The sequence below is a fragment of the Elgaria multicarinata genome, chromosome 3, assembly GCF_023053635.1.
Source record: "Elgaria multicarinata webbii isolate HBS135686 ecotype San Diego chromosome 3, rElgMul1.1.pri, whole genome shotgun sequence".
Lineage (NCBI taxonomy): Eukaryota > Metazoa > Chordata > Lepidosauria > Squamata > Anguidae > Elgaria > Elgaria multicarinata.
The window spans coordinates 159,906,449-159,923,420 of record NC_086173.1 but is presented as its reverse complement, the minus strand read 5'-3'; the positions used below and the strand labels follow the sequence as shown (position 1 = coordinate 159,923,420).

At 47.1% G+C, this 16,972-nt stretch overlaps 1 protein-coding gene across 1 annotated transcript; it reads left to right on the top strand.

Annotated features, from left to right (window-relative positions):
* Positions 1 to 1,180: 1,180 nt before the first annotated feature.
* On the top strand, positions 1,181 to 10,936 carry LOC134395666 (zinc finger protein ZFP2-like). Its single transcript, XM_063121829.1, has 3 exons — positions 1,181 to 1,957; positions 7,233 to 7,359; positions 9,444 to 10,936. Exons 1-3 carry the CDS (start codon positions 1,181 to 1,183, stop codon positions 10,934 to 10,936), a joined length of 2,397 nt encoding a protein of 798 aa, XP_062977899.1.
* Positions 10,937 to 16,972: the final 6,036 nt, after the last annotated feature.

Below are 16,972 nucleotides of genomic sequence, written 5' to 3'. Positions count from 1 at the left end.
AGGAGGACAGGGCTCCTGTATCTTTAATACTGGTAGGGTGACCCTCTGGAAAGGAGGACAGGGCTCCTGTATCTTTAACAGATGCATAGAAAAGGGAATCTCAGTAGGTGTCATTTGTATGCATGCAGCACCTGGGGAGAATCCCTCTTCATCCCAACAGTTAAAGCTACAGGAGCCCTGACTTCTTAATCAGATATAAAAGAGGGCGAGGCTCCTGCAGCTTTAACTGGACACCTGCTGAGATTTCCTTTTCTATGCAACTGTTAACAATACAGGAGCCCTGTCCTCCTTTCCATAATGTCACCCTACTGTTAAAGATACAGGAGCTCCTTTCCATACGGTCACCCTATGGTTGGGCAACTGCATGGGTGTAGTGACAAGGTCCTACTGGGTTTCCTCCTCCTCCTCCTCCTCCTCCTCCTCTTCCTCACCATGGCAGCCTGCTTGTGTACCTGCCTCTCGCTCCAACCCAGACAACAGTGGTGGTGAGAAGGAGGACCAGGAGAGGCCAAGCAAACAAGTGGGAGAAAAGGAGGAGGAGTGAGAGCAGGTGGTGACCACGGCAGTGAGAAGATCGCATCACTGAGAGAAGGGGGCCATGGAGTGTGCATGGCCCAAGGGCCCTCAAAACTTGGAGCTGACACTGTGTCAAATGCCCCTCAGCCATGAAGCTCACTGGGTGACTTTGGGACCAGTCACTGACTGCCAGCTTAACCTACGTCACACGGTTATTGTGAGGATCAAATGGAGAGGAGGAGGAGGAGAATTATATAAGCCACCTTGAGTTCTTGGCAAAAAGGGGGGGAAAGGCAAGTAATAATAATAACAACAATAACAGGGACAGAACAGTCCATTCGGACAAAACATTATCCTGCAACCGACCTGACATAACAGTTATAGACAAAAAAGAAAAATGTCGATATAGCAATACCCAACAACAAAAATGATGCAGAAAAGAAAGAAGAAAAGAGAGGGCCGGGGCATTTCCTGGGAGCCTTGACAATTCTCTTTGTTCCCCTTAGGCCAACAATGTCCCCATGAGGAATATCGATTTTTGCATATGCACCACTTTCCTGCAAAGGGTGTCCGATACTTAAAGAGAGAGAGAGAGCGCGTTGATTTTTGAAGGACGACGTCCTGATGGTGGTTCTGGTGTTTCACCTTTGGACTAAGGAGGAAAATGGCCGCTGAGGCCGGACGTTTGTCGTCCGTGGCCCTCCCGATGCAGGCTGCAATAGGGCAGGGACTGAAGCAGGAGGGGCTGGATTTGGTAGGCCTCGAACCAGAGAAAGGAAGGGGAAAAGACCCTCAGGTCATCCCGGCCAGAGTGACCGGGGAATTCTGGGAAAGAAGCCCCCCAGAAGAAGGAAAATGGGATCTGAGGGAAGGGTTGCAACAGAGCTGGGAAAGCCTATGGCAGGAATTCCTGAAGAAAATGGAGTCCGTCCATTCAGACCGGAGAGCCCCACAAACACCAGGGCCTGTGCCAGTTGGCATTAGCAAGAATTTTCTGCCCCACTTGGAGGGAGCGGCTGGAGCCAGAACGACCAAAGTCCATTTAGGCCTCAGCTCAGAGATCCAACCCACTGAGAGCCACCTGTCAGGGAAGGATCTCGCAGGTTGTGTAAAAGTGAAGGAAGAAGCGCCGGACGAAGTGGTCTCTGACTCTGAGGCCCAACGCCTCTGTTTCCGGCGGTTCGGCTACCGAGAGGCTGAGGAGCCCCGAGCAGCGTGTGTCCGACTCCGGGAACTTTGTCATCAGTGGCTGAAGCCGGAAAAACACAACAAGGGGCAAATTGTGGAGCTGGTGGTCCTGGAGCAGTTCCTGGCTGTCCTGCCCTCGGAGATGCAGAGCTGGGTACAGGGAGGCGGACCGGAGAGCTGCTCCCATGCAGTGGCCCTGGCTGAAGAGTTCCTGCTGAGGCGGCGAGAGGCCATGGGGCAGGGAGAGCAGCAGGTGAGAAGGGGCTATATTTCTCTTGTAAGAGAAGAGAATAGCTGGAAGCTTTTTAGTGTGCGAAGAGACAATGAGATGACCAGAGACTACAGACACTTGCGTTTCTTCAATAACATTTACTGAGGCTTAATTTATCTTGATAAATATATTTACAGCATACGTGGCACATAAAATAACATAATACTCACAGCATGACAGCATATCACGTGAGGTACTGGTTCCTCTCTATTCGGCCCTGGTTAGGCCTCATCTAGAGTATTGCGTCCAGTTCTGAGCTCCACAATTCAAGAAGGACGCAGACAAGCTGGAGCATGTTCAGAGGAGGGCAACCAGGATGATCAGGGGTCTGGAAACAAAGCCCTATGAAGAGAGACTGAAAGAACTGGGCATGTTTAGCCTGGAGAAGAGAAGATTGAGGGGAGACATGATAGCACTCTTCAAATCCTTAAAAGGTTGTCACACAGAGGAGGGGCAGGATCTCTCTCGATCCTCCCAGAGTGCAGGACATGGAATAACGGGCTCAAGTTACAGGAAGCCAGTTTCCAGCTGGACATCAGGAAAAACTTCCTGACTGTTAGAGCAGTACAGCAATGGAACCAGTTACCTAGGGAGGTGGTGGGCTCTCCCACACTAGAGGCCTTCAAGAGGCAGCTGGACAAGCATCTGTCGGGGATGCTTTAGGGTGGATTCCTGCACTGAGCAGGGGGTTGGACTCTATGGCCTTGTAGGCCCCTTCCAACTCTGCTATTCTATGATTCTATGATTCTCTATACAGGAGAGAAGTAAGGAAACACTCATGCACTAGGCATATATATACAACACGTTATCTGTGCAGACAATTAAGCCACTTATTGGCAATCAAGTCACCCCACTAGGAAAAATGCCCTGCCCAAGTCCAGGTGGCTGGCCTTGACATTTAATAGTCTCTTGAAGAATCTTCTTCTGTGGGCAATCCTAAAACTGCGGATAATGGAAATCCTATACTGGACAAAGAGAGCCGTCATGTAGGTTGAGAGTCTGGACCGAGAGATGGAGGGAGGATTCTGCTCATCTCGGAGCAGTGTGGCAAATAGGGCTCTCCCCACAACCGCAGTGATGGGGCAAAATTATAAGCTTGGCAGCCTGTAGGAAGCAGCTTATGGCTGGGAAAAAGCTTTAGGGTTTTCTAAAAAAAAATACTTGGGACGTAGCAGTTTGATTAATAGCTTAAAGTAGACATTGGGAGTCCCCTCTTTGAATCTTGCATTATTTTATAAGAATCATAGAATAGCAGAGTTGGAAGGGGCCTGCAAGGCCATCGAGTCCAACCCCCTGCTCAATGCAGGAATCCACCCTAAAGCATCCCTGACAGATGGTTGTCCAGCTGCCTCTTGAAAGCCTCCAGGGTGGGAGAAGAGCCCACGACCTCCCTAGGCAACTGGTTCCATTGTCGTACCGCTCTAACGGTCAGGACATTTTTCCTGATGTCCAGCCGGAATCTATCTTCCTGTCACTAGAGCCCGTTATTCCGTGTCTTGCACTCTGGGAGGATCGAGAAGAGATCCTGGCCCTCCTCTGTGCGACAACCCCGCTCGTGCTCTCCGCTCCTCTGATGCCATGCTTCTCGCCTGCCCTAGGACCTCCACTTCCCTTACTCGGCTTCGTCCTTTTTCTTCTGCTGCCCCTTACGCCTGGAACGCTCTTCCAGAACACTTGAGAACTACAAACTCAATCACTGCTTTTAAAACTCAGCTAAAAACTTTTCTTTTCCCTATAGCCTTCAAATATTGAGTTTGTTCTGACTCTATACTGTTAGCTTCTCCCTACCCGGTGCCTGTTTACACTTCCCTGTGCCTGTTTGCATTCTCCTTCCCTCTTTATTGTTTACTACAACTTTATTAGATTGTAAGCCTATGCGGCAGGGTCTTGCTATTTACTGTGTTATCTGTACAGCACCATGTACATTGATGGTGCTATATAAATAAATAATAATAATAATATTTGAAGAGTGCTCTCATGTCTCCCCTCAATCTTTTCTCCAGGCTAAACATGCCCAGTTCTTTCAGTCTCTTATTTTTATTTAGTTCTATTCTTAGCCTCTCCTTTGTCCACAGACCTCAACAACCCCGTAAAGCAGGTTAGGCCCAGGTACTGAGCAGGGGGTTGGACTTGATGGCCTTATAGGCCCCTTCCAACTCTACTATTCTATGATTCTACTGTGAGGGTCGCAGCTGCGTTCAGAGGGAGCAGGGGTGGCAAGGCCCCTGCTAACTAAAAAGGGATTGCCTTCCTGCGGGCCCGGCCTCTACTACACCACTAGTGTTCTCATCCTTCAGCCCGAGCTGCAGAATGCCTTGAGTGACTCTGCACATACACGCATTCACACATGCACTTGCACGCAGGGAGCTGGGGTCCGGAAAGTCAACTCTGTCTTCCCCCTTCCTTTCCTGAACAAAACCCATTGTACTGTGCCATTATTATTATTATTATTATTATTATTATTATTATTATTATTTTATTATTATTATTTTATTTTATTTATTACATTTATATACCGCCCCATAGCCGAAGCTCTCTGGGCAGTTTACAAAAGTTAAAAACAGTGAACGTTAAAAATGAATATATATATACAAAATTTAAAACGATAAAAAGCATAAAATATTAACAAAAGCAGACAATATCCATTTAAAAGCAACTATTTTGGGGTCAGTTAAAAAACTGGCTTTTTAAGCCAGTTTTAATTTAACTGGCTTTTTAATTTGGCTCAGCAATGAAAAGGATCTTGGAATTGTTGTAGATCACAAGCTGAATATGAGCTAACAGTGCGATATGGCTGCAAGAAAGGCAAATGCTATTTTGGGCTGCATTCATAGAAGTATAGCTTCCAAATCACGTGAGGTCCTGGTTCCTCTCTATTCGGCCCTGGTTAGGCCACATCTAGAGTATTGTGTCCAGTTCTGGGTTCCACAATTCAAGAAGGACGCAGAAAAGCTGGAGCGTGTTCAGAGGAGGGCAACCAGGATGATCAGGGGTCTGGAAACAAAGCCCTATGAAGAGAGACTGAAAGAACTGGGCATGTTTAGCCTGGAAAAGTGAAGATTGAGGGGAGACATGAGAGCACTCTTCAAATACTTGAAAGATTGTCACGCAGAGGAGGGCCAGGATCTCTTCTCGATCCTCCCAGAGTGCAGGACACGGAATAACGGGCTCAAGTTAAAGGAAGCCAGATTCCGTCTGGACATCAGGAAAAACTCCCTGACTGTTAGAGCAGTACGACAATGGAACCAGTTACCTAGGGAGGTTGTGGGCTCTCCCACACTAGAGGCCTTCAAGAGGCAGCTGGACAACCATCTGTCAGGGATGCTTTAGGGTGGATTCCTGCATTGAGCAGGGGATTGGACTCGATGGCCTTGTAGGCCCCTTCCAACTCTGCTATTCTATGATTCTATGATTCTGTGAAATCAGCGAATGTTGTTAACTGCCTGGGAGAAGAGAAAAGTCTTGACCTGGCGCCGAAAAGATAACAATGTTGGCGCCAGGCAAGCCTCATTGGGGAGATCAATCAATCAGTCTTTATTTACAGTCAACAGACCACCATTACAACATATGAGTACATGGATATAATAAAATACATGATGGTAAAGAAGAAGGGATACAAAATCTGTAAAAATGCTTATCGCTAAGTTTAAAATGATGATCAGACATCCAGGAGTGCTCTGATGAGAATAGCCAGATTAAAAAAATTGGCCACTTGCTCAGTAATAAGCTTATTGGTGCCTTGAAGTAAAATAATCATAAGAGACTCGGGAGAGCGACTGGGGAAACACTGTGTAAAAGGGGCATATTAGGTCTTTCCTGGCCTCTTGATAGTAACCGCAGTAAAATAGTACATGCAAGATGGACTCCACCTCCACGTCATTACAGGGGCAGCATCTAACATTCTTTGGAATTTTCTTGAATCTGCCCTCTAATCTCTTGGAGGGGAGAACATTGAACCTTGCTAAGGAGAATGGCTTCTTAGTAAACGCAGCCCGCCTACTAACAGGGACTGCCCGGCAAGATCACATTACGCCAGTCCTTTTGCAACTCCATTGGCTGCCAGTCCAGGTCTGGGCCCGATTCAAAGTGCTGGTATTGACATTTAAAGCCCTAAACGGCTTGGGGCCAGGTTATTTGAAGGAACGCCTCCTCCCATATGTACCTGCCCGGACCTTAAGAGCATCTACAGGGGCCCTTCTCCGTGAGCCCCTGCCAAAGGAAGTGAGGCTGGTGGCTACTAGGAGGAGGGCTTTCTCCACTGTGGCACCCCGGTTGTGGAATGAGCTCCCCAGAGAGGTCCGCCTGGCGCCTACACTGTACTGCTTTCGTCGCCAGCTGAAGACCTTTTTATTCTCTCAGTTTTGCTGCGTGGTTTTTATCCTGGTTGTGCTTTTTATACTGTATTTTGTATTTGTGCTTTTAACCTGTTGGTTGTTTTATTATGGTTTTAATTTTTGTGAACCGCCCAGAGAGCTTCGGCTATTGGGTGGTATAAAAATGTAACAAATAAATAAATAAATAAATAAATTCCTATATTTAGGGAAAGTTAGCCATCCCAGGAGCTTTATCACACGTACCTGCTTCCTTCGGATTATGCCCATAGCACTAAGCTTTCGCCGTTGTTGTTTTTGCTACCGGGCGGCAGCGATGCTTTGCATACCAGGAAGTGAGTTGAAGGGGGGGAAATGTAAAAAAAAATATCATAAAAAATCAATGGATGACCCAATTCAATTCAAATTTGGTATGCTTAAAGCTCTCCCTAATATCTATTAATGTGCCAATTTGGGGGTCTTTATCTTTAAAGCTTACGCAGATGTAAGCATTTTTTTAAAATCCTGCTCCTGCTCCCCAGCGGCGGCTCGGAAGATACGCTCAGAAAGCAGGGTCTAAATAGAGCGAGTCTTTTGGCTTTGAAGCACAATTAAAGCAGGCTGCATGGGAGCATTTCACAATCAAAGCAGATTATAAGGTGGAAAACTTCTGAGTCCTTTGCATGCAATTCGCAGTGATTGCACAGTATAACGCTGGTGTGATAAAGCTCCAGGTATGGCATTCCATCTTTGCAGGGATGGCCTAGTAGACCCAGTGACTGAGGGGAACATGGTCCCCAAGCAGCTCCCTGGAGCTCCTGGTAGTCTATGTCCAGTCATCTCTGTTGGACAGTCGATTTGGCATTTTCAATGTCCATAGATAGCAAGTGTCCATAATTGAGGGGCCACCACTGAAAAGGCCCTCTCCTTTGTTGCCGGATCTTTAGGTGCTGGATCGCCCGAAGGAAGAGGTGGTGTATCTCCCCGAGACTCACGGCGCTCTGCGAGAGGCCTGGAAGAAGCCGATTTTCCAGGAAGTGAAACGAGAAGGCGATGGAGCCACTAGCCTCTTGGGTAAGGAGGTTGTGGGCTCTCCCACACTAGAGGCCTTCAAGAGGCAGCTGGACAACCATCTGTCAGGAATGCTTTAGGGTGGATTCCTGCATTGAGCAGGGGGTTGGACTCGATGGCCTTGTAGGCCCCTTCCAACTCTGCTATTCTATGATTCTATGAAGGAGGCTGATCTCTCCCTCCAGGCCTCCTGGAGGATTTTAGGGGGCCACTATTCCAAAGACAGCATAATATGCTCCGCGTGATTGGTCCCACCTAACCCACAGACATCCAAGGTGGCCCCATATAGAGCGCAATGCAATAGCTGTTCTACTCGTCCAGGGTTCCAGGAGGATTTTAAGAGGTGTTTTTTTAAAAAGCCGCACAGCTTCCTAGGCGGATGTGTGCTGTCTGATGGATTTTAGTTAGGTACAATTGTTATATTGCATTTCTCAGGATTCCCTCATGTAAGGTGGCTACGACGTCGTTAGGCAGAGAGGCCAAATGTGCACTTCTAAAAGAAATGTAGCGATGTCCAACTTTTTCGGTTTTGGGGACCTGAACAAACTTCGCAGTCATGGAATAAGAGGAGAGGTCCTCTTATGGATCAGTAACTGGTTAGAGAACAGAAAGCAGAGAGTAGGAATAAATGGTCAATTCTCCCGATGGAGGGAAGTAAATAGTGGGTCCCACAGGGATCGGTATTGGGACCAATTATTTTCAACTTGTTCATGATCTGGAATTAGGAGTGAGCAGTGAAGTGGCCCAGTTTGCCGACGACACCAAATGATTTATGGTGGTTAAAACAGAAAGGGATTGTGAAGAGCTCCAAAGGGATCTCTCCAAGCTGGGAGAGTGGGCGTCCAAATGGCAGATGCGGTTCAATGTAAGCAAGTGTGAGGTGATGCACGTTGGGGCAAAAAAAACCCAACTCCAAGTATAACCTGATGGGATCTGAGCTGGCGGTGACTGAACAAGAAAGAGATCTTGGGGTTGTGGTGGACAGCTTGATGAAAATGTCCACCCAGTGTGCGGCCGCTGTAAAGAAGGCAAACTCCATGTTAGGCATTATAAGAAAAGGAATTGAGAATAAAACGGCCAGTATCGTACTGCCCTTATACAAATCTATGGTGCGACCACGCTTAGAATACTGTGTACAGTTCTGGTCACTACACCTAAAAAACGGTATTATAGAGCTAGGAAAAGTGCAGAAAAGGGCAACTAAAATGATGAAGGGGCTGGAGCATCTCCCCTACGAGGGAAGGTTACATCAGGTGGGATTGTTTCGCTTGGGAAAAAAAGGAGACTAAGGGGAGACATGATAGAAGTGTACAAAATGATGCCTGGTGTGGAGAAGGTGGACAGGGAGACATTTTTCTCCCTCTCTCAAAATACTAGAACCCAAAGGGGTCTTCCCATGAAACTGATGTGTGGGAGATCCAGGACAGATAAAAGGAAGGACTTCTTCACACAGTGCATAGATAAAGTATGGAACTCACTACCACAAGATGTAGTGATGGCCACCAATCTGGATGGCTTCAAAAAGAGGTTGGATCAATTCCTGGAGGCGAAGGCTATCCAGGGCTACTAGCCCTGATGGTTGTGTGCCATCTCCAGTATCCGAGGCAATAAGCCTGTGTGCACCAGTTGCTGGGGAACATGGGCGGGAGGGTGCTGTTGCACCATGTCTTGCTTGTTCATCCCTGGCCGATGGCTGCTTGGCCACTGTGTGAACAGAGTGCTGGACTAGATGGATCCTTGGTCTGATCCAGCATCAGGGCTCTTCTTATGTTCTTATGTGGTGATAGCCTGTTCTGCCCCACAAAACGATCCCATCCACAGGTCAGCTACAAAAGTTAAGACATTTGCCCCTGGTATGCAGAGGTATATTACTTCTCTGCACACAGAGACTCTATTTTTAGCCACCGTGACTACTAGCCACCATTGCTACCAGCCATCGATAGACCTAATCCTCTTTGGTGTTTTTAAAAGGCCGGAATAGGCAGTATCTCTGCCCATGTTCCCAAATTGCATCTAGACTCAACGTTTCCTCTCTCTACGTGCATCCCCAAAAGTCTCACGTTCGAATTCTTTTCTTATCCCAGCAGGTGACGAGTGGGTGCGTGGAAAAGAGCAAAGAGAGGCTGGAAATGACGTGGAAGCGGAACCCCCTGAGGCATTACCAAGAAGAGCAGAACAGGATACATCTCAGCGTCCAAAGTGGGGCGATGAGGCCCCTGAGATACAGGAGAGAAACTTCCCAGCAAAAGAAGGGGACACATTTATTAATTGTGAGGACAGGTCGGAGGACTCGGAGATTAGAGTCTTCCAGCAAGGTAGCCCCAAGGATGAGGATGAGAATGGTCACTTCGGATGCTTGAGAGAAGGATCCGACCTTCTGGAGCCTGGAATAACCCAAATAAACAGAGCTCCGTTTCAGTGCCCCAATTGTGGGAAAATGTTTAGCCGGAGGTCGGTCCTCGTGAACCATCAGAGGATCCATACGGGGGAGAAGCCGTTCAAATGCTCCGTTTGCGGAAAAGGGTTCCGCCTGCGCTCCCAACTCATCAACCACAAGAGAATCCACACGGGAGAGAAGCCGTATAGTTGCCTGGAGTGCGGGAAAAGCTTCGGCGACCCCTCGCACCTGATCAGGCATAAGAGGACCCATACGGGGGAGAAACCCTATAAGTGCTCAACCTGCGGGAAGAGCTTCTGCACAGGGACCGAGCTCCTCATGCACGAGAGAACCCACACGAGCGAGAAACCGTGTCGGTGCCCCGACTGCGGGCAAAGCTTCAGCAGGAAGTCTGTCCTTATTAACCACCAGAGAATCCACACGGGAGAGAAGCCGTATAAATGCCCGGAGTGCGGGAAATGCTTCCGGCAGCACTCGCAGCTCATGAACCACCAGCGAATCCACACGGGGGAGAGGCCCTATGTGTGTTTGGATTGTGGGAGGAGCTTCAGCGACCCGTCGCACCTCATCAGGCACAAGAGAACCCACACGGGAGAGAAACCCTGCAAGTGCTTGGTGTGCGGGAAGAGCTTCAGCACCAGCGCCTACCTTATCACTCATTTAAGAATCCACACGGGAGAGAAACCGTACCAGTGCTCGGAGTGCGGGAAAAGCTTCAACCACAATTCGGCCCTCGTGGCGCACGAGAGGCTCCACCGGGGGGAGAGGCCGTACAAATGCGCAGACTGTGGGAAGAACTTCAACAGCAGCTCGCAACTTATCACTCATCAAAGAATCCACACTGGAGAAAAACCCTACAAGTGCACCGACTGTGGCAAAGATTTCACCAGGCGGACTGAGTTGGTGACTCACCAGAGAGTCCACACGGGGGAAAAGCCATACAGATGTGCAGAGTGTGGGAAAAGCTTCAGCCAACGATCACACCTGATCACGCACGAGAGGATTCACACGGGCGAGCGGCCGTACATGTGCATGGAGTGCGGAAAGAGCTTCAATAACAATTCGAGCTTCATTGTGCATAAGAGGACCCACACGGGGGAGAAACTTTACACATGTTCTGTCTGCGGGAGAAGCTTTAGTGACCATTCAAACTTCAATAAACATCAGCTTATGCACGGATAATCCGTTTAGCAAAAACAGCCATAAGTATAACACCGAGGAAGGCAGTATACACATGGTCACATTCTGCTGGCTGCTAAAATCTCAACTGGGGCAAAGTGCAGGGACCCCTTTATCACAGGGGTGGATCTATTAGATCTGGATCTATTAGCAGATCAGGAAGGGTGTCCGACTCTCAGTTTTTTAAAACAACACTCCCTCCCGCACAAAATTATACTGTTGAAATGAAGAATGTGTACAGCATGCAGGAATGGGTTTTTTTTTAATGAAAGGGCTGTGAATGCTGTTTAATTCCAGTATTCATAGCAAACTTCTAGTTCAGAATTCATTAATTTTAAGTATATGTCTTCTGCATCATGCTCTTGTTAGTGCATCTCAATGTTATATTGCATCCAGTTCTGGGCTCCACACTTCAAGAAGGATGCAGGCAGGCTGGAGCATGTTCAGAGGAGGGCAATGAGGATGATCAGGGGTCTGGAAACAAAGCCCTATGAAGAGAGACTGAAAGAACTGGGCATGTTTAGCCTGGAGAAGAGACGTTTGAGGGGAGACATGATATTACTCTTCAAATACTGGAAAGGTTGTCACACAGAGGTGGGCCAGGATCTCTTCTCGATCCTCCCAGAGTGCAGGACACGGAATAATGGGCTCAAGTTACAGGCAGCCAGATTCCGGATGGACAGCAGGAAAAACTTCCTGACTGTTAGAGCAATACAGCAATGGAACCAATGACTTAGGGAAGTTGTGGCCTCTCTCACACTAGAGGCCTTCAAGAGGCAGCTGGACAACCATCTGTCAGGGATGCTTTAGGGTGGATTCCTGCATTGAGCAGGGGGTTGGACTCGATGGCCTTGTAGGCCCCTTCCAACTCTGCTATTCTACGATTCTATGAATACTGGAAGATGAGCCTGGTAGCCCCATCGAGAGCATCTGGATTGAAATAAATGGGGCAAGGAATAAAAGGAGCATGATAGTCGGAGTCTACTACCGACCACCCAATCAATGAGAAGACAAGGATGAAACTTTTGGGAAGCAAATTGCCAGCGTTTCAAGGAAATCTGATGTAGTAGTGATGGGGGGACTTCAATTACCCCGATATCTGTTGGGAGACAAATACTGCCAAAAGCGGCCCTTCCAAGAAATTCCTGACATGTGTGGGTGATAACTTTCTCCTACAGAAAGTGGAGGAAGGAACTAGAGGATCGGCAATCCTTGAATTGATTCTGACCAATAGGGATGACTTAGTGGATAAAACGGCAGTTACGGGAACTCTGGGGGAAAGTGACCACGTCATACTTGAATTCTTGCTTTTAAAGGAAGCAAAAGCTGAGTGTAGCCATACGCGTACTCTGGATTTTAGGAAAGCTGATTTTAATAAACACAGAACTATGATAAGTATAAGGTCCCATGGCAAGTGGCTCTAATGAGAAAAGGAGTCCAAGATGGATGGGAGTTTTTTTAAAAGGAAATTTTAAAGGCACAATTACAAACAAGGAAAAAAGATAGAAGACAACCGAAGAAACCAATGTGGCTCCACAAAAAGCTTAGAGATGACCTGAAAACAAAAGGGAATAGATTTGGGAAGTGGAAGGAAGGCCAGGCTACAAAAGTGCAGACAGGTAGCACAGAAGTACAGGAATGGCATCAGGAAGGCCAAAGCTGAGAATGTGCTAAGGCTCGCAAGGAATGCTAAAAGCAATAAAAAGGCTTTCTTCAGATACGTGAGTAGTAAAAGACAGAGGAAAGAAATGGTGGTTCAACTGCTTAATGAGGATGGCAAATTGATAACAGATGACAAAGAAAAGGCCGAAGTGTTCAATTCCTACTTTGCTTCAGTCTTCTCCCAAAAGTGGGTCTGTGAAAAAATTAAGTACAAGCTGAAGGGGCAGGATTGCAGTTTGAGATTGATAAACAAATGTTCAAGGAACACCTAATTTCTTTGAACCAGTTCAAATCTCCAGGGCCCGATGAACTGCATCCTAGAGTAATGAAGGAGCTAGTGGAAGAACTCTCAGAACTGCTGTCTATTATCTTGGCGAAATCATGGAAGACGGGTGAGGTGCCGGACGACTGGAGGAGGGCTAACGTTGTCCCTATCTTCAAAAAGGGCAAAAAGGAGGAACCTGGGAACTACAGACCAGTCAGTCTGACATCCATCCCTGGGAAAATTCTGGAGCAGATTATAAAGAAGTCAATCTGTAAACACCTTGAAATCAATGCAGTGATTACTAGAAGCCAACATGGATTTGTCAGGAACAAATCCTGTCAGACTAATTTGATCTCATTTTTTGATAGGATAACCTCCCTTGTGGACTGTGGGAATGCTGTGGACATAGTATATCTTGACTTCAGCAACACTTTTGACAAAGTGCCCCATGATATTCTGATCAGCAAACTAGCTAAAAGTGGGCTAGATGGAACAACTATTAGGTGGATTCGCAGTTGGCTACAGAATCGGACTCAAAGAGTACTTATCAACGGAACCGTCTCAAACTGGGGAGAGGCAACGAGTGGGGTACCGCAGGGCTCAGTCCTGGGCCCAGTGCTCTTCAACATTTTTATTAATGATTTGGACGAGGAGGGGCAGGGAACGCTGATCAAATTTGCAGATGACACCAAATTGGGTGGGATAGCTAATACCCTGGAAGACAGAAACAAACTTCAAAGTGATCTTGATAGGCTGGAGTGCTGGACTGAAAACAACAGGATGAAATTTAATAGGGATAAATGCCAGGGCTAACTGACATCATGACCCTGTGGGGAAGAAGGAGGAGCTGTTGGTCTGCCCCTCCTTTGGGAAATGACAGGGGGGAGCAGGGCCTTCCCACCAGCCCTGCTGAACAGTCTCCTTAATTTATTTTTCTCCCTCTTCCCTCCCCATGGCCTTTACCTTGTGTGTCATGTCTTTTTTAGAGTGTAAACCTGAGGGCAGGGACTGTCTTCTTTATACTGATTGATTGTAAAACCCACCCACCCCAGGCCGGGAGCCTTTTTGACTGAGGTGTGGGATAAAAATACTATAAGTAAAATAAATAAATAAATAAATAAATAAATAAATAAATAAATAAATAAATATAAAACAACAGGATGAAATTTAATAGAGATAAATGCCAAGTTCTACACCTAGGGAAAAGAAACCAGATGGGGGACACTTGGCTCAGCAATACTACAAGTGAGAAGGATCCTGGAATCATTGTAGATCATAAGCTGAATATGAGCCAACAGTGTGATGTGGCTGCAAAAAGAGCAAATGCTATTTTGGGCTGCATTAATAGAAGTATAGATTCCAAATAGTGTGAGGTACTGGTTCCTCTGTATTCGGCCCTGGTTAGGCCTCATCTAGAGTATTGCGTCCAGTTCTGGGCTCCACAAGTCAAGAAGGACGCAGACAAGCTAGAGCGTGTTCAGAGGAGGGCAACCAGGATGATCAGGGGTCTGGAAACAAAGCCCTATGAAGAGAGACTGAAAGAACTGGGCATGTTTAGCCTGGAGAAGAGAAGATGGAGGGGAGACATGAGAGCACTCTTCAAATACTTAAAAGGTTGTCACACAGAGGAGGGCCAGGATCTCTTCTCGATCCTCCCAGAGTGCAGGACACGGAATAATGGGCTCAAGTTAAAGGAAGCCAGATTCCGGCTGGACTACAGGAAAAACTTCCTGACTGTTAGAGCAGTACGACGATGGAACCAATGACCTAGGGAGGTGGTGGGCTTTTCTCCCACACTTGAGGCCTTCAAGAGGCAGCTGGACAACCATCTGTCAGGGATGCTTTAAGGTGGGTTCCTGCACTGAGCAGGGGGTTGGACTCGATGGCCTTATAGGATCCTTCCTGCGCTACGATTCTAGGATTCATGTGGGGCTGCCTTTAAAGACAGTCTGGGAAACTTCAGTTGCCTGTATCTTGGGCGGCAAGACAGTCAGATCGTGAGACGGCAATGTTGCATCAGTTGCACTGGTTGCTGGGGCATTTCGGGGGTAATTTTAAGTGCTGGTATTGACCTTTTAAGCAGGTTGGGGAAGGCTGAACTATGGAGTTATGCAGGAACAAAACACATAGAAGTCCTTCTTAACACCTATTTATTTTACTGATGTGAAATATTTCTTGGCCGACTTTCAGGACAACGTTCCTCCTCCTTTAATTGTTGCCACCAGAAGTCATTCTAGTAGGTTGTACAAAGGGACAGGAGAGATAAAGCAAGGCCGTTCCACCAGCCCTGCTGAAAGACTATTAAATTTTTTCCTCCTCCTTTCACAACTGCTTTTCCTTTTGTGACATGACTTTTTAGATTATAAGCTTGTGGGCAGAGCCTGGCTTGGTTAAGTGGTTGCATGTAAGCCGTTCTGGCAGCCTTTTTGGCTGAGGAGTGGGATAAAAAACACTTTAAGGGCCCAATCCTATGTATGTCTAGTAGGGTGAACATATTAAAGGGAGGACAGGGCTTCTGTACCTTTAACAGGGCAGGACACCTGCAGCTTTAACTGTTGGGATGAAGAGGGAATTTCACCAGGTTCTCCGTATATACAAATGACACCTGCAGAAATTCCCTTTTCTATGCAACTGTTAAAGATACTGGAGCCCTGTTCTCCTTTTCATAGGGTCACTCTAGGTATCCAGTTAGCACAAGGGTGTGTCATGGGAGGAGGTGAAAGTCAGCTTGGATTGCGTAGAAATGCAGGTTTTGGCCTAGAGTTGCCTGGCCATTTTGTAGAGGGACATTTCCAGAAAGGAATTGGGGGTGGGGACAGGTGGAATAGTCACAGGTAGTAAACTTCTCTCTGGACTGTACCACTTCAGACTGGAAGTAGGGGCTGCAGAATCCTCCTCCACAATAAGGGGGGAAATTTAAAATCCACGCACTTAGAAAAGTAGCGTGGCAGGAGGAGGATCCCAGCTTTTTACCTGAGATGCTACTTTTCTGTACAAAGGGATTTAAAAATATATTTTTAATGCTAGTGGAGGAACATTCAGTTACATAAGCTCTACATGCAGTTCGAAGTGTTACTGCTCAGGGACATTTCCACACCCTCAATGTCATGCTGGTCCATGTCCATCCAGTGAGCCTCTCAGGCAGGTAGGCATCTGAACCTGGGTACATTTCCCCGCCACTCCCGCTCTCTAACCATTGCACCACATGGCCAGGAGAGTGCTGGGTGCCTTTCTGAAGCCCGTTTCTTATCCCACCCCTGCAGTAATGTGCACTTTTTCACTCACCAAATCACTTCTCAGGAGCCAGATCAAAAGTGGCTGTACGAATAAAAGTAGTCACAGCTGACAAGTCCCCAATGATTTCTTATCCCCCACACTGCACACACTTTGTGTCTTCTTCATTTTGTTACTCGTGAACTGCATGATGGGATTGGAATGAATGATCAAGACCTTTTTATATAGTATAAGACAAATAAGCTAGCTTGATAACGAAGTATGATGACCATCCAGGCCAGTCTAACATTGCTAGAAGTGTTATGGGCCGTCTGTTGATAAGGTCTAATGAAGAAGTTTTCTTTGATCTGTTTTTGTTTTCCTTCAGAATTTTGCCAACTGCTAATTGGTTAAGATGCTACTGTGTATAAATATACCTGCATTTCACTGCCAGTTCTTTGTCAGTAGGACTCTCTCCATACAGCTGCATAGGCTCAATAAAACAGAGTTGCCTTACAACCAAAGTGGGGTTTTTTCAGTCCCTTTTCTCAGTCCCACCAACATCACAGGCATGCCTGGTGGGAACATGGGAGAGGGCCTTCTTGGTGGCTGCTCCAGTATTCTAGAACTCTCTTCCCAGGGAAGCTAGACTGGCTCCCTCTCTGATGTGCTTTAGCAGGCCGGCAAAGACTTTTTTCTTCCAACAGATGTCATAGCAGAACAGTACAATTATATATAATTGTACTTCTACAAATCTTGGGGGTCTGCTCAGCCGGCCGGTACCTCTCTCTTCTGCGTGGGTCGTGCCATTTTCACAACTTAAGCAGCGGCACTCACCGCCTGGACGTCAGAAATAGAGGGAAACAGGACGTTTGGAAATTTCAAACGGGACAGGGAGG